We start from the raw sequence: 19235 nt of genomic DNA on the forward strand, positions 1-19235 counted from the left end.
AAAATGCACACAATCTAACCCTGCTCGAAAATACACACAATAATTGTAACTATCCTGTCAAATACACACAATAATTGTAACTACTCTGTCAAATACACACAATAATTGTAACAATCTGTCAAATTCACACTCTTCACTTTCTTGTCTTTCCTCGTCTCTTTACTTACAAATAACAAACAATACTTTCAACGATATACTCTTAGATACAAACAATACTTTCCATGATGCTCTCGCGTACAGTCAACTTCATCGTATAAAAAAAAAATTAAGATCAACAATGACTTCGATAATATTATATTCCATAACATGATCAATAACAATTAATTCAAAATAATCGCTTTAGATAACAATATATTCAGCTATTTTCATAACAATATTTACTACATTTTTTTTCTAGCGTTAAAACTTTCAACAATACTTCCTCTTACAGTAAACAAGACTATACTCTGCTGTAACGATCATCACTATTTACGATTCAAATCAACTTAATTCGACTTAACGAGGAAAAAAGATGATGGGAGAAATGCAAATTAAATCCGTAGGAAAAACAGAACTCAGGGTCACGTTGCGATGCACAGCGCTTCACGAGTAGTGAAAATAATCGTAAATGTAAGATAAAACGCGTAAGTTTACGAGCTTCGGAGTTTTTCCCTGGGATCTTTTGGCCCTTCTCCATCGACTTATATCATCAGGGCGTCGTTGAGAGCATCATCGCTACCCATTTTATCACAGTCGCTGCTAGGAGAGCGATCATGAGAGATATCTGGAGGAATGCTCTCTATTCTCTCTCTCTAATTCACAATCACGTTTGATTATGTAGTTATAAGTTGCTTATTATTTAATGCTTTATTAACTATGAGGTGATGAATGATGTCTCGTAGAAAATGAAACGTGATTGCATCGTGCACAATTTACCAGATGCTATTGACGAACATTGTGAGGTTGCCAGGAGCTGCTAATTCTGGTGAGCTGAAAGCTTCTTATTTACACGAGTTATAGTCATGATAATTATGTGAATTTTTTCTTTCTAGATTATGCACGATTAATTATGCATTACGTAAAACATCGTTTAAACGTTCGAATCTTTATTTTCAAATACATGGAACCTAAAATCTGGAGATATCAAATTACAGGGGCTTTTCCTTCTTGAATTAGGTGTTATTTTAGGATAATAATTATATTTTAATTGTGATGCACATTATATTTAGATTATATTGGTATTATATTCGGATTATCATTTTTTGTAATTGACTATAGTAGTGTCTCCCACCCTTACTGAAAACAAGGACTAGTAAAATGTCTGGAACGATTTGACGGACCAGTTGTCCCGTATTACGGGATGTTTCAGTGATTTCCATTGTTACGATTTTTTTAAATACATTTGTCCCGTTTTTTTTTCAAAGATATTTATATTATTGTAATATCTACTAAAATTTTGTGAATACACACTGCATTTTGATAATATGAATTGTATTATGATAATTACGGCATGAGTTATAAATATTCATTTGACATATTTGTTAGGTTTAACGTTTTGTCTTCCAAGTTTTTATGAATTTCAGTTACGATACGTGCCCGCCTCTCACAATGTTTTTAATGACAATTTGCGATGTCCCGCATTATAATGATTATTATTTAAGATCCCAGTTCTTCGTAATTTTCTCAATGAAATATGGTCATCGGATCATTTGAGTACTTTTTCCGTGAAATATATTTTTGTTTACTGCGATTTTTAGCAACCCTTTATTTCCACAGGAACCAGATATTTCGCCTCCGACGTATTTCGCCTGCCCTGACCGTATCAGTGACTGACTGTGAGTGACCAAGTGATTGAGTGACTATATAAGTCAGTTACCGTATGAGTGTGCGAGTGGCACTGGCTGAGTGAATGATCTAGTGAGTGACCGTACGAGTGAGTATTTTAGTGAGTTACTGTGCGTGGGGATCACTCGTACAGTCACTCACTTGGTCACTCATACGGTCAGGGCAAGCGAAATCGGGTGAAATTTCCGTAGGAGAAATGTACGAGATGCATATAAGGTTAAATAGTAGTCATGGATACAATTTTAATGAAATTTTTTCCAAATGTTGGAATTTTTTGAAACTATCGTGTGAAGTTTAGTCGGGAAGCATCGAATTTTATAGGTTTTGTGGAAAAATAGCTGGTGTTTTAGGATTATAAATTAGGGCTGGGAATCGATTAAAACTTTCCATTGCTTAATCAATGAAAAGTGGCGAAAATGTGAGAGCGACTGATGAATTTCATATTATGTTAAATCAACAAAACCCAATGAGATCCATCAAGGGCCTCCCACGAAATGATAACTGTCAACTCTCCCGTGGGACCCCCCCCCCCCAACTGTTAGGGCCACGAAAAATTTTCGATTGTATTCATTTATCCAACGAATAATATCCAGGGGCCCGCACATCCAGTAGCCGCGACCCAACGAGCAGATCTTTAGTGGGTCCTCATACTTTGGATTTATCTCGGGGTCCCGCTTTTACGAATATGGTTTTGGTACATGAGCATTAACTTGGTCTCAATGCATTCAAGAGTTACATGAAAACTTATCCCAAAATTGTAACCAATTTCCGTCCCACTAAATCGTCCCCAATTTCCGTCTCACAAAAACAAGTGGAAATATTTCCGTTGCATAGAAACGGTCGCAAAAACGCATTTTTCAAATTTGTGATTTTATATTTTAGAGTAGATTTTACTCACATGCAAGCAAATGTAAGAATAGATAAAAAAAAATTAAGGTCGCCCGTTTGAAGCAATTGTTACAAACAAGTTCTTGAAATTAGCTTATATAGCATTATTATGTACGCATAAATTGCATTTTGTTCAGATTTCCTCTCACAAAATAAGTTAATGCACAGCACGTAATTAAGTTTAATATCTACCAAAAACGATATTCATTCTGTATCTCCTGAGGAATTTTGAAAATTTATTGAAGCTGTTAAATATATACAGGGTGTATATATAGAGCCAGCACATATACATTTCTTTTCAATTTGATTTCACTGATATTATTAGAGTTTATGCTAACATCATCATTAATGCAAGAAATAAATAAATAAATAAACAACTAATATTCATGAATTTTTACTTGTCATCAATCAACGTGCTCTTGCAAAGTCTACCAATAACTAGAGATTTTTGATTGACACACAGTTCGGATTTTCCTGCTTTCGCCAATCACAACATTTGTTTATCAGTGCAATACACCGATAAGTGATTAAGTGATCCGAAGGTTACAGAAAAGTAAATATTCAATAATTTCAAGAGCATATTCCATGCAGTTTTCACAGAAATGCATTTGTTATTCGTTTGCTGTTTACAGTGTCTGTCTCATCAATATCTGTGAGTTTGCTGTTTACAGAAATGCATAGATATTGATGAGACGGACACTGTAAACAGCAAACGGATAACATCTTTGGTTGGGTGAAAGTTTTTGTTTTAGTTTCCAAAACCACAAAAAGATGTGTTATAATAATTTATTATAATAACTAATTATTATAACTCTGGAGGAAGAATGCCCTCCTACTATTATCACACGCTGACTCATGCAAAGAAACATGGTGAGTTGTCGGCTTCGTTTTAATTTTTGTCATTAAATATAAAACAGCGGTTCTCCAACCTTTTTTGACTCGAGGAGCCCTTTTCAGTATATAATTTCTATGGTGGAACCCTGTTTGACTCGAGGAGCCTTTTTTTCGTACATAATTTTTTCATGACGGAACCTTGTAGGCCTCTCTTATTTACTTATCTATCGAATTTACTGATTCATTTTATTTTCCTCGAGTCGCCGCGGAGCACCGGTTGAGAACCGCTGATATAAAATATTACTTAATAAATGTGTGTTATGTGTACACTCGTCCTCAAAAGACAATATCTCTTTAAATTACACGCAACCATTTTCATAATAAAATTATATTTTTTTACTAACAGGAGGTCCTTTTTAACTGTAGGCTATTAGAGTTAATGTAATTATTTCGACGATAAATTTTTCGTTATAAAGATTTCCACGGCTTTCTGTGGACAAAAAACATCAAGGAATCACCGGCATGCAATACATGCCGCACAAATAAGTCAGTTTTGAAATGAATTTTTCCAGGTTTTTGTTTGTAGTATGTTGTATCCGAATTATTTTCTAGGTTAAGAGACTGTTTAAGGTATGCTATATCGACAATGTGCGTTTAAAGTAGGGCATGTAGTAACAGAGTTAAAAATATATGAAAGTGAATAGGCCAAAAATCGGGGGATTACAAAACCGTATGTTATAAGTGTACTCGACTGTATTTGTCAAAACCTGTACATTTTTTTACTTTAATCATGGTTGTTTCTCCTTCAGAAAATCGGTTATTTTCGGGACAGAGCGGGGGCCACGGTTGGTCTGGAGGTTATTTTAGGTTAGCCACTGATTTCGAAAGAAACTACTTTCGATAATACTGTATTTCGTTTTTCTAGAAACTTCTGCCAAATATAAGAGGAGTAGAAAGCTTGTGCTACCCGAATACGAAGAAAGCTCCTCACAATGGAGACAATAAATTTTGGTCTTGTCTTCTGAAACTCCCATCAAACCCGTTTTGGAACTGAAATCACGAGTTTTCGTTGAGTCAGCTTGTATTTCCCCCATGTCGAAAAATTTGATCAAAATATTGATTCAAATATTTTTAAACATGGTCTCACCTTGAATTATAAGACATCTAATCCGTTTCGTCAGACAAATCCAGTTTATTTGTGAATTTTTTGTAAGAAATTTTAATAAGGTGGAACCTCTGGAAGGTATAAAGGGGGGGGGGGGCTGTGTACCTCTAAAATATGTATAAGAGGCGTTTCTATCTCTATAAATGCTCAGGAGTGTACGTGGGAATATGCTATTAGAAATGTGCAGAAAGGTGCTTGGTGCGTATCCTCGGAAATGCGGAGGTGGTTAGCGTAGCCGTTAGAAATGTGTGGAAAGTTTACTTGGTGTTGAACCCTTTGAAATCGAAGGCGGCTTGCGTAACTGTTAGAAATGTGCAGGTGGTTTGTTTGGTGCATATCTTTGAAATGTGCAAGGCGTTTGCGCAGAAATATGAAATGCGTGTTCTTTGAAATGCGTAGGAGGCTTGCGTGGCACTAGAAATGTGCAGGAGGCTTGCGTGGCACTAGAAATGTGCAGGAGGCGTTTGTATCCTTAAGGTACACGATCTTCCTACGCATTTCTATTAGAAATGCCCAAAAAGCGTATGTAATGCGCATTCTTTGAAATATGTATACACAACAATATCTATTCCGGAAATCGATTGTGGACGCGTGTATTTCGTCCAGACTGATCAATAATAGTAAAACCCTTTGCAAAGTACAGATATTTAAATCCGACAATACTTCTACAAAAATAATCTTTTGAATAAAGAGCGAAAGCATCATATTACGCAATATTTATTAATAGATATTTTCTAAGCCATTTCCTTATGTTTTATTCACAGACAGGTGCTTTGCATCAATTCAGCGTTTGTTTGTTTTTTCCTGAAGGAATAGGTGCTTTCTTTGTACAAGTTTCGAAAGAAGGCAGCTGACCTTTATAATTAACCTCTTTGGTCAATGGTTTTTTTCCGTCTGTTCTCTTGTTTCATGATCGATCAAGCGGCTGGAACCGAATCCTCGCTGAATAAAATGATTCACCCCAATCCAATTACTTGTAATTTTATTAAAAATAACCGTGGATATCGTCTTCGACAATGAAATTCCGTAAATACTTTTCGAAAAGGGAAACTCTTTGAACATTGTTTTTCGAAATAACGGACAAAACTCCATAGATGATTTACAGAACAAACGTAAAACTCCAAATACACTTTTTTCAAAATGAACGAAAAACTTCTATAGATAACATTGAAAATTAATAAGAAAAACTATGGATAATTTGCAAAAAAATCTACAAGCCACACGTCCAAAATAAGTAAAAAATCCACAAGCAAGTAGTTTCTAAAATATGTGTGAAATCTAGGAGGAAATATTTAAAATAAGCAGAAAACTCCATGGAGATAATTTGCGAAATAAGTAGAGAAAACCACAGATCATTCGTAAAAGAAGTAGAAAACTTCAAAGACAGTTTTTCAAAATGAGTAAAAACTCCTTAGATAACGTTGAAAATCAGTGGGAATAATGGTTGTTAAAATTACGTGGATTATACAAAAATCTCGCGCAGAATTTTCTGAATTCAAAGTGTCTTTTCACAGCAGAATATATATTTCAGAATTACAAACGTGTATACAGTGAAAGCTGTGTATAGCGATGAACTGTCTATAACGATATGCTTGCCTATATTTTCTCTATTCTCAGCGGAATTTCTATTCGACTGAAAATGTAGCAAATACCCAAACTGTATGCTTGAAACGATAACCGTCTATAATATTGTTTTCTAGGTCCCTACAGTATCGGTATAGACGGGTTTCTGTATTTCGTCCAGATTGGTGTAACTAGATATCGGCTCCAACGTTGAAAGCATTTCCGAGTTAAAGAATGAACCATAGTCGTATTCTAACCGAAATACAATGGCTTCAGAACAACGCCCCTCATGATAAATGTTGAAAAATATATCAAATAAATCTCTCTCTACTATATTTGAGGAGCTCATTTTCAAAAAAGGAGCTGTCCCCTTTGTTTTTTCGAAATTCATTTTTTTGTTGGTTTCTGAATTTTTGGGGATAAGCTCTGTTGGATTATTCAAAAGGGAATATGTATTTTTGGTCGAAATTACAATGCAAAGTTGGTCCTTTTTACCAAATGGGAAACACATCCACCTTTTTCATACACACTTCGGTATTTTTCATTCATGAGGGAACATAACGCGTTGAGTGTCCGTTATGGGAGGCTCCGCTGTAGAATGATCATATGTTTTATGTTATTCACGAGAGAAGAAAGGGTGCCTTCTTTTTGGCTCGATGTAACCTTATGGAATCAACGCGTGATGTAGAGATTTCCAATTTTTCAGACTTGGCCAGTCCCAATTTTAATCAAAAAAGACAACATTTCCACTAATTTTCCTTAAAAATAGAACGATTCCAAAATTTGAATGCAGATAACTCCCTTGACTTTGGATCAAGAAGCATGTTTAAATATCCTTATAGTCATTCCTTTATTCTACAGCCATCCCTCGATTTACGGACTGGATTCGTACCTGAAGTTAAATCGAATTGTTCGCAAGCTGAAAAAATTCGTCCCATTGGAATCAATGGAAAAGGAATTAATCCGTTCCTGGGACCCTGAAGATTTTCAGTATGAATTTGTAGAACAGCTCCTATGCGCAACGTAATGCCTGTAGACTCATGGTTATTTTTTTCAATATGATTTTAACGAGTCTGAAAGATGGAATTAAAACGATGGCACGGCTGCATCTAGTTTTATTAATAACATGTAATCTCAGTGTAGCCCTGGAAATGCAAATTCGTGGTTCTCTAAGACCCTTGCTGCCAAGTTTTGTCTACAAGAACTGTGCAATATATGGTACTAGCTAATACCCAGCGCTGCCACGGTTTTCTTAAAATACTGGAAGGATTGAAAAAGTCACAAACCATTATAAAGAAAGAAACTATTATCATAATGCAATTAAAGAAATGGCAAACCATTGTAAAGGCATATGCTTGAAATTCGTTGGTAGCGAACCACCGTAACCAAAGTAAACATCCCGAAAGTGATTGTTGGGGCTCAGAAACCGTCGTTTCCCGACAGTTTTTTGCCTATTTCGTCATTTGCCCAGCTCTGGCGAACGAACTTTTAAGGGAGCCTATCGTTCAGTTCGGGTCCTTTTTTGGTATATGTACAAAATTTGGCGACGATCAGTCTAAAATTGCAGATTTATATTGAGAGCACACACAAAATCAATTTTATATACATAGATTAAAATAGTGTTTTCAGAAGTCGTTGAGTGTTAGTTCTATTTCGAAAATTATTGCAAAACGTCTTTGAAAACGTTCTTCGGTTCAGAGCTTCACACACACAGTTTGAAATGACCTGCCAATTCATGGGCTGGATAAAAGAAGTCGTATTTGAGGTTGGCAACTTGAATCTGATCAAATCTTATTCTTCAACTAACACTTCTTACAAATAAACAGAAAAAAAATGTGGCCACAGACTTTTGAAATATATTCCTCCTCAGAATTTAGTCGGGCGCAGTGACCCAGGTATAGAGGTGTCGTGAGTTCGATACCCGGTTTGTCCTTGTCAGAAACTTTCCTGACGCAGGGGTACATCGGAATGGGCGACATGACCACAGAAAAAGATTGCTACCGCAGGGAGTCCCAAACTGAGGGGTTATCGCACCAACCTCTCGGTGAGTATAAAAAGACTGCCGTTCGGAATCTGCAATAAATTGTCGGTCCCTGTCTAATTAGCTCTCGTATGCAGAAAATGACCGCGGTGATTGAAATTTTGTGTCTTGCGAATTTGCATGGTTGCTTCTCGCTGGCTTGCGTGTTCGTAAACCGAATAATTTTTTATAGTTTGTAAACCGAATTGTTCGCAAAGCGAGCAGTTCATAAACTAAGGTTTGACTGTATTGGGATATTTTTATACTTTTGTAAAGCAGTCAATTCGAAAGTTTTTCTTCTACTGTAAATTTAGCAAAAGTGGAAAAATGTTTCCTTTTGTAAATAATCTCATTTCATAATCTTCCTTCAGTCGTAATACTTTCAAAACTTATTGAAACACAAGTTTGAAATTTTAAGTTTATTTAAAATTTAGTTCACGTAAATAAAAATAATGGCTACCAATCAGTAATTGAAGTTTCTATAGGCGATATACATGCAGTTTGTAGTTAAACCACCGGACAATAAGGAGGCGCATATGCTAAGGCTACTGATTAATGGTTCATGCGAACCCTGCGTTTTTCTTACTCATGGTGAGGGGGGGTTCCTACGTGATGTATTGTATAACTTGCTTACATTTTTTTTTATTCGTCGTCCCTCTTATACATATTCTGTTGATGTTAAATGTGTGAGGGGACGTCATGCAATTCAATCTTCTGTGAGTCATATTTTTTTCTCCCATGATTTCGCCGCTTGGGGATGATTGTTCAGGAGCGGAAAATACACGGGAGCCATTGTGTACAAAACTAGAGGAAACCATTCCCATCTGTGTCTAGTGTTCACTTTGTGCATGTGTGTTCTTTGCTCCACACGCGACATGCGTCCGTTGCAGGGTCATTCATTAAATCGCAATTAATCAAAAATGTTACGATATACAAATTTTGTGCTTAGAAACAGTGCAACTCGGAGAGAGTTGACCAAAGATTCACTATTTTCATTAGCAAAATGTATCTTCGGTTAATTATTTCAGGGGGGACTGGTGTTGAAATTTTTAAAATGTGATTTATACATTATTCCATAATCCCCTTGCCGCCTTTTACTGGCGAACCGTTGATTCTAGAAGCATACTTCCAATTAAGAAAAGTGTACAAATGACGTGTAGAACTTGGATACGTCATTCACATTGAAAGAGGTTGTAGTTATTAAAGAATATTCCCCCGTTACTAGCGTCACCTGGAATGGAAAGATCTTGAAAAGTTACGGCAACCCGGTGAAATTATGCCTGCCTTGGTGTAAAATAAAATAAAAACTAGCTTTTTATACTGACACCCCCTGTCCTAAAAAATCCAATTGGAATGTCTTCAGTCATATAACTGGGAGTTCCTCCTCCCGTTTGGCAACATCTTTGGCAAGAATCGGTGAGCATTCCGTATATCAATTCTCAATTTTTACCTTACTTTTCAGCAGTTTCCTTCCCCCCCCCCCCCAGAGACAGCTTTGGTGAGAATTGGTGATGTCCCGTATTTTCTCTCGTGTTTTTGTTCTCAATTTCTCTCGATGAAATATGGTCAGCCTACTAATGATCATCCTGATTCTGATAGTTCAGACAAAAGGATGAGAGAAGAAAACTCGTCAAAAATGTTTCGGAATCTGATCCTACTAGAAGGAAAAAAAAGCATAAAACAATTCTATTTCTTTGTTACGACCCATTCGAAAGAAATCTCGATAAACTTCTTGTGGGCCCGATTATTCAGCTCAATAAGCTTCTTTTTTCTCTAACAAAAAGGAGCTGTATTTAAGCTGAACCAGATCCAAGAGAAGGGGAAAAAAAGCTCAGACATAAAACAATGGACACACACACAGTGAAAGACTTGCTTTATTAGAACCAGATCATTCTAGGAGATTGTATACCAGGGAATGAATGATGTTATCATTACTAGCAGATAATGCCGAAGAGAGTGAGTAGAGCGTACATGCTCAACCCATGGCAGGCGGGCCAAATGTGGCCCTTGGAAACACAAACATTTGATGTGGTCAACTAACTCAAACTTGGAATGTTTACATATAACTTGAGTGACGCACCGCACAGTTCCAGAGCACTTAAGCGGCCCACGGGCACATTTATAGATAACTTAAGTGACCGTCGGTACATCTTCAAATAGCATCGTGGTCTAAAATGCTGTTCCAGATCACTTAAGCGGCCCGCAGTGCAGTTCCATATCGTGTAAATCGCCCGCGACACATTCCTGTTTCAGTTGAGCGACTCGTGGTACATATTTGCAGGTCACTCGAGGGATCCGTTGCACAGTTCCAGTGTGTTTGTGTGTGGCCCTTTGCACATATCCAGATCAACTGAGTGACCCGTGGCAATTAATGATCCACGGCGCATTTTAAAGATCACTTAATTAACCAGCGGTGCTATTCTAGATTACTTAAGTGACTCGCGACATATTTACGGCGGCTCACCAAAGACTGTGGCCAACAATCGCCAAGTGCGAAGACCGCGCGAGACGATGACTGATGGAGCAAAATGTTGTGTGCGATTTGAAGCTAATATGTTTTATATCATAAAAGAAATGCTATAAAATAAAATTATGTTATAAAAAAAGGTATTGCAATTAAATAGCAAAAGATCACGTGTTCAGTCTGTGATGCATCAAGATAGTCATGTCGCATATTTACAGATCTCGCTTGAAGGATCCGGAATACAGTTCCAGGGCGTTTGCGTGGCCCGCAGCAATTAATCTTCTGCGACACATTTCCATATCACCAGCGTGACGCTCGCCAATGTATGATCCACGGCACATGTCCAGATCACTTGAGTGACCCACGGCGCATTTAAATATCACTTTAGTGATCAGCAGCGCTCTATTCCAGAACACTTACGCGGATTGCAACATGTTTTTAAACGAATGAAGTGGCCCGCACCCTCTTAAAAGTTGAGCAGACTGTACTCTAGACCAGTGGTTCTCAACCGAGGGCCCTATGATATTCCAGGGGGGCCACGGATGAAAATCTTGCAAAAGGGGAGCCACGGCTACTGATACGGGGGCCACGAAGGAATTTGTGACATTAAATTTTTTTTAGTCACTCTGACTAAAAAAATTTAATTTCAAACAAAATGTGCATAGAATACCTTTTTTCGTAATTTTTTCCCATTCAAGTAACGTTAACACGAGGAAGGAAATAAAAAAAGTGGTTCAGGTAATCTCGGTGGTTTTACGACTTGGGGGTGATAGTAGGTCCTGACACAAACTATAGAAGAGGTTTAAGCAAGATGGAATAACTGTAAAGACTCACACACACACACACACACACACACACAGAAAATTGTGTGTGTGTTCAAAGACTTTTCATTCAAAGAGGGCTGCCATAAAGAAAACAGACAAAGGTTTATTGACCATTCATTGACATTCTTTTGAGTGCTGGTAGTAAATGTAATCCAAGAAGTAGATGGGTGAAAAATGAAAGCTTGTAAAAAACCCATCGTTTTCATACAATTACAGACGAATAACCATCTAATTTAGCAGAAAGTTATCTTCAGCCAGCACTGAGAGGTCTGATGGGGAATATATTTATAAAAATCGAATAGAGAATGATTGCTTTGGGGTATTTTTTATGAATTTTGAAAAGGGGTGCCAATACATTGCCTCTGCTGAAAAGAAATAAAGTCGAATTCTGTTATAACGAATTCCAAGAGATCAAATCATACATGGGGAAAAATACCCGCGAAATTTAATGTTTTAAAACTACATTGCTGTGATAATGTATTGGAACAGGGGCGGCTTAAGCGAGGGTGCAAGGGGTGCGGCGCACCCGGGCGGCAGGTTGTAAGGGGCGGCATCATAGACTTTACTTAAGACAACAAAATTTAACACAGTAAAAATTCACCTCGGCAACGGAAACGTTGAGAAAATAGACATAATGAGAAAATTGACCGTAATACCAGAAACAAGAATGTAAGTTATCTGAGCGGCTTGAGACAAAATCTGTGGGATTTGTCAGAGACAAAATCCCGTGTGGGACTTATTTTTTGCGCCTCCTACCTCCTGCGTCAGGGAATCTTTCGTGGGGCCCATGCCCGATTTTCCACGGGGCCCCTTCTACAGTTAATTTATAGAGTGAAAAAAAAAGTTATAAGGATTTAGTTCCGGGCCTCAAACTGGAGCCCCGTCAGCCCTAATCTTAGAAGGTCATGCCCCTTCCCTTACAATTTTTCCAAACAGTTTCTAACAAAACATTTTTTTCGGCCCTCCATTTCAAATTTTGCGCCCCTGCAGAGCCGACAGTTTGTTTTTTTTGGCCAATGGCATTTTTTTTTACCCATTCACCCCAGATTTAGCATCCTCTTAAGCGGTGCCCCGTGTGGCTGCAATGGGTCGCATGGCCAAGTGCCACCCCTGTACTCTATTACAAGGGCCATGTGTGCATTTTGGTTCCCTCACCCATGGCCCCGACAAGAGCCCGGGATAATTCTCATAATTTTTTGGCTTTTTCAGGCTATAAATCAACCATAGAAGGAGCCGTAAGAAATCTGACTGGGAGGGGGCCTGCAAAAGATCCCAGCCTAGGGGCCCATACCCTCACTCAGAATTCGATCCACAATAGTCAAATGAAGGCAAAGGAAAAATTTGGTTTTTCACTTGTCCGGCCCCTGGAATACCAGAAATACCTAATGAAAAAATTTTCTTAATAAAAGTTACCCCGTTAAATATCAACTTTACAGGATAAGTGATGATGGCTCACGAAAATAAGTGCTCTTTCAAGGATTAAGTTATCTGGCATTTATTAAGAATGGTAAAATTATTCTAGAACAAAAAACAAAGACAAAAAATTTTCTACTTCAAAAGCGGGACGTATGGTCACGCTCATTTTGCACGGTAAACAATGATGTGCGGCTTTCTTCTGAAAAAAAAAGATCGGGTTTATCTCCAGGTGCCCTTCGCCGAATCCCTATCAGCGTCCTGGCAGGGTCGCCAGTAGGGGCGGCACATGAGGCTTCGTACTCGGGTGGCAGGTAAGCTCGAGCCGCCCCTGTATTGGGACTTCCTCCAAGATTGACACCACATCTTTAAAGTTTTTTTAATCGATATTGTAATGCTTCCTTTTAACTGCCCTACTACTGGCCTGCAGCATCCTAAATAATTTCAATGCAATTTTCCTATCCAGCAAGAACAATGTTGTGGACATTAGAAAAAAAATTCTAAAAAGGCGTATGACTACATTTAAAGCGATTTAAATCCGTTTATTAGAGACTCACTGCATCTGCTGATTTCTAAAAAAAGTGCAATAAATTCTCACGTAAGTCTTCATTTTGAAATGTCCGTAACCCGCTCAACGCGTCTCTTTGTATCTGTCAACCTAAAATTTATGGTTTTTAGTGTTGATAATACGCATGCAAAACCAATTCAGCGACGCGTTTTCACAATCTGCAAAAACTCCTTGGATTTGATTGTTGGAAATGCCTAAATGCCAAAGATTTGGAGTTCGAATCAAAATGTCAAATAATTGAAATTGTGCTCCGTATAAATGAAATATTTTAATATTGAAAGCTATATATAGAGATTAATCTCGTGCCCGTAGTCATACGTCTCATAAATGTGAAATTTTGTCATAAAACTGAGAGTGAGGCACGAATCCCCTTACGCACAAGTGGAATTTCGAGGCATTTACCCACAACCGAGCCCGTCTTAGCCATTTTTCTTTTTTTCCCCACCCTTTTTTCCGTTTTTTCCTTTCTAAATTTATAAAAGTAAAAAGGACATAATTATTATAAAAAGGACTGTTTTCAGATCAAATTGTCGAAGTTCAATTACTTTACTGCAAAAATGTCAAAAATTTTTTTGGGGGGAAATACAGTCAAACCCAAAGAGTATTGAAGACCCTTTATTAATACGCTTTGGTCAAACCCCATTAAACCGGAACTCCAAGAGACCCGAAAAATCACTTCGTAATAACGAAATTTCGTTACAAAGGAATTCCAGATTTTTATATTGTTCCTATGTAAACCTATCCGAGGGATTTTCGTCAAAACGATATCTTTCCCGTTATAATGGTATTTGTTAAAATGAAAGTTGACTGTATTTTGTCTCAAACTATTTTTTTGCGTATATTTTGAGGCTGCATGGGTAACAGGGCGTATGACACTTTACTGGTGAGCCATTAGTCTTAGAGACATACACCCAACTAGAAAAAGTATCCAAATCACGTGTCCAACTCAGATATGTCATTCATGTTGTAAGGGGTTGTATAGCTATAAAATAAAATAAAAAAACTCTTTATACCGTCCCCGTGTGGCAAAGAACCCAATTAAGAAGTTTTTGCTCTGTTTTTCCTGATGCCAACTAAAATAATTTGACGTTTCTAAGTGCAATATTCGCGAATTCGAAAAATTGAGGAAATTTGGGAAAAAACAGCATTCAATGCGGGTAAAATGGTTTCCCCTCATTTAATGCCGTTTTTTTCCCAACTTTCTTTGAATATTTCAGTGAAAATTTGAACTTAGACACATTGATTTTTTTTGTTGGAGACCAGGAAACAACTTTCCAATTCGGTTTTGGGGCACAGGGTGTCAGCATAAAAAGTTAACATTTTTATTTTAATAACTATGTAACCCCTGGCAACATGAATCAAATATCTGAGTACTACACATTATTCGGGTACTTTTTCCAACTGGAAATATGCCTCTAGGACCAATGGTTCGCCAGTAAAATGCCATATGCCCCGTTACCTATGCGCCCTGTACATTAAATATAGTACGGACTGTTATGTGAAATATTGTGTTGTGTTTAAGCCAACACGCACGTTGCTTCGTTCGCCTGCGAGAGAGCGGTCACATTATGAACCAAAAAGCCACTTGAAGGTAGCTTGTCATACAATGAAACATCAGATTTTCACCGTATCGAAATTGAAGTCAACAAACTGATAATTTTCTTATTTGAAAATATGATTATTTTAATTTTCCGATGGGCTTGAAATCCTGATAATGAATCATTATTATGTTCACACGAATAGTTTTGTCACTGCGTACATGATTTCTCTGGAATGAATGGTTCAAACAAATATTTAAAAAGTTTTCACACGTATTTTAGTTCATTTTTTTAAATTCATAGTAGAGCTTCAACATGAACCTATATCCTTGATACATGTATTATTGTTGAAAACGATGTGGTAGGTTGAACTTTTCAGTTGTGATTCATTTGTGTGGCTACTCCCTCATTACTACTTTTATCCGCACGAAGAGAATAAAATTAACAAAACTGCTTGCTACCACTTTTTGCGATTTTTATCATTATAAGAATGCATATTTTGGAAGCTACAACTGACATTTTGTCAACGAAACCATAATCATTTACACAAAAAAAAACTAATTTGGAAATAATAAAAATTTCATCCAGTAAAGTAACTTGATGGCATTGTGCCGTCTTCAAGCGCAGAGTTTACATTGATTAATTTTTTTTTTTTAACTGGACTGACACAACACATAAAACATACAAATCAAACTGAGAAAAACACAAAACAATAAACTTGACAGAAAGTAACATTACGATGATACAGACACTTTGTGACTCCAAGGGATTTATTCTATTTTTACTGTATTCTATAATGTTTTTTTTGCTTTTTCGTTATTTTCATAAATTAAAAATTAATCAAATTAAATTCAAAAATATTTACACTTCAGACAATTTTTTAATAATTATCTTCTAATGGTAAAACGGTGGGGGGGGGGGGGGAGTAGAAAATTATTCATGTTCGCAAGGGGGCCACAGGAATGAGAAATGGTTGAAAGGGGGCCATGGACAAAAAAAGGTTGAGAACCACTGCTCTAGACAGTCTCCTTGAATTATACGCACGCAGTATTGGAGAATTATCCTTAGACCGGTATTGCACTATAAAAGTTTGATAAAATCAATTTTATAAAACTCAAAAAATCCAACCAATAAAGCTCATAGGTTACATTCGGGCAAATGCAACCGACGCCCTTATTGGTTGCATTTTTCCAGTTTTATCAATGAACTTTTATGAAACTTTTATAGTGTGATCCCAGCCTTAGGCAAGAGAAAACAACTTCCCAATCTTTTACACTCCGGTTTGGCAGAAAATGAAAACTTTTGCTCTAATTATATTTGCAATTTTGGCATTTAAAAACCTCTCTCTCTCTGTGTTGATATTTCTCTTCATTCTTTTTCACTCTCGTGTTTCTTTAATCGGTAAAATTGTCAAAAGTTTTTGGAACTGTAATCCTTTATAGCAGAAATTTTGCACCTGCACGCCGGTGAAAATCGTCAAACAGTATCGCAGACTGGCGGAAATGAAATAAATAACAAGCAAGCAGGCCAAAAAATAAATGTATTCAATAATTTGTGAAGTGTCAAAAGAATAAATGAATAGGAGAAATATAATTTATATACACGGACATGCAAAAAAGGTAAATAAATAGAGGGGATTTAATTTAAGGCCCGGTTAAAGATCAATAAAAGAGGAATAATTTAGCGTGGAGATAAAGGAAACGAATAATTTGCGGATTGGTAAGAGATAAAAGGAGGGAAAATTTACGGATTCCCACAAAAAATTTACAAAAAAATTAATAATTTGCGGAGCAGCCCAAAATAAATAGCCGCAAATTGTTATCTTTTTTCATTTAAAGATAAGCAAATTGTTATCTTTTTTCATTTAAAGATAAGCAAATTATTCCTCCTATTTTATTAATAATATAAATAAATGGCCACAAAGGTAAATATGTAGGAATAATAATTTACGAACCGGCAAAAATTTATATAAATAGAAAAAATCATTTGTAAAACTGGCAAAAGATAAATAAAAACGAAGAGAATTTACGGAACGATTAAAGATAAATGAATATAAAGAATATTTTACGGACCAGCTACTGATAAATAGGAAGGGAAAAATATAAATAGGCAAAACAGGAATAAGTAAAATTATTAGTGAATCGGGTGAAAGATAAGTAATTTGGCAGCAAACATACTAACCGGTAAAAGATAAACGAATTGATGAAAACATGTCTCGTAAAATTTACACCGTTATGCAACATAAAAAAATAAACATATATCACATTATTCCCACATATTCTTCATTTCATGCCGCACACCGGTTCAAAATCAACTTTCAATCTCACCTCCAGAATTATAACAGATGGTTTCGGTTTTATCCGGTAGGTGGCCGTCCAAGTATTACGTAAGCAAATTTTTAGCCATTTTTGACCCCCTCCTCCTCTTTGTCAGCAAAAGTAAGCAAAACTCTGACCTCTCCCCTCCTTGTCAGCAAAATTTCGTCATCAGCTCTTCTCCTCTGAATCCTAACGCGCATTGGTGGGATCAGAGACGTACACGGGGGAGGGGGGGGGAAATGGGAGGGCTAGTGCCCCCTTTTTTAGCTATAAATTTCACTGTTTTCTTTCATAATATAACAATTATTTAAATTTACTAATAATTAATATTTAATGAGAAATAATTAAAAAGTGTGTTTTATAATTTAAAGAAAGTTTCTCACAAGAAAACATCATTTTTTAATAAAATTTCAAACAATTCTGAATAAAAACTTATCCAAATGTTGTACAAATATCTAAAAATCGTTTTAATTTAAAAAAAAATCATCTTGTCATCAACAAACATGGCTACCTTACCTAGACAGACAAATGTGTTTCAACTATACTTACTTCTACATCATTTCATAAAGCTACATCCGTTGGCTGCAGCCATTTATAAGTATATAGATTCATAGATTATGTTTGAAAACACTGGGAACATATATATTCAGTCATTTTATAGCTACTAGAGTCAAAAGTTGAGTTCCCTTGAACAAAAATGGCATCCCGAGTTATGCTCGGGCTTAGACCCGAAAATGTTAACCCTCGCTTTTCTCTTCCAACTCCACCAGATCAGGATAGAACACACCAAGAACCGAGATGACTTCGCAACTGGAAATTTAGATATTTCTAGGGCAATCTAGCCCGAATCTGTGTGCTGATGGCAACTCGCGAGCACTGTAGTGCCAAGAGTGTTCGATGCGCCGGATTTCGTACCTCACAAATCTCGATCGATACTCGAATTACACGTTCAAAAATTAGAATGTGGTCATAGTTTAAGCAAATGTCGGGTTGGGACATTCCTTTCGTGCCTATGAATATAACTACTTCTCTCCCACAACTCTCTCTTTACATACTTCTTTATAATACATATATACTTCTTAAGGAAATTTTAACGATTCGGGAATTCATTTTATCAGATTTCGTTCATATGTTGTCAGTTTTGCGTAGGGCTACCAGACGTCCTTTTTCTTTTTTATGCCATTTCAAGCGTCCTCCTATGTTGCGAAAAATTCGCCCTTTCGACCCCTCCGAAATTATTTTTTTTCAACTTTGAAACATAGATATAGATACATAGAACCGCTCACAACCCCGGACTGATGCAAAGCACCTTACTTCCGTTACCTCAAAAGAGTCAGAGTTGTGATTTACAGTGGTGGCTCCCCTTGCCCCGTGCTCGCAAGTTTCGAATCACTCGCGTCGTTCTCCCCATGAAGACAGCCATCAACTCAATGCAACACACAAGCCATTTGACAAAAATGGATGACTGAATCCAATGACTAGGGAGAAAAATTGCACGTTCTCCCAGTGGCACACAAGGGCCGGAGACCGCAGCCAGGGATTTCGAAAGAAGCTTGGAAAAGACTTGTGGGCAAGAAAGAAGAAGAAGCTGGCATGTTGAAGTGGGAGAGATTTGAGAATGGTCTAAATACACAATATATACAAATTACATATATACTGCACAGCGCTTCGACTGTGACGGGAAACGAAGAAACAAAACCTCCGTCCACAGTGCTGGGCAGTTTTGTTTCCCTTTCCATTTACAGAATATGCAATATACACACACAGAGAATACAGAGCCTCCACCGCGACGGGAATAATGAAACAGAGCCTCCGC

At 36.9% G+C, this 19235-nt stretch overlaps 1 protein-coding gene across 1 annotated transcript in view; it reads left to right on the plus strand.

The window, feature by feature from the left end:
* LOC149070158 (uncharacterized) overlaps positions 1–19235 on the plus strand; it is a 113793-nt gene that overhangs the window by 87923 nt on the left and 6635 nt on the right. Inside the window, exons 4-5 of the mRNA XM_089250255.1 lie at positions 6077–6097; positions 13370–13386. Of these exons, the coding sequence (XP_089106381.1) occupies positions 6077–6097; positions 13370–13386 (38 nt within the window). The remainder of the gene's footprint in view (positions 1–6076; positions 6098–13369; positions 13387–19235) is intronic.

The sequence above is a fragment of the Pholcus phalangioides genome, unplaced genomic scaffold (genome assembly GCF_987345545.1).
Source record: "Pholcus phalangioides strain wild (caught in Gottingen) unplaced genomic scaffold, Ppha-v1.0 ptg000022l_1, whole genome shotgun sequence".
NCBI lineage: Eukaryota > Metazoa > Arthropoda > Arachnida > Araneae > Pholcidae > Pholcus > Pholcus phalangioides.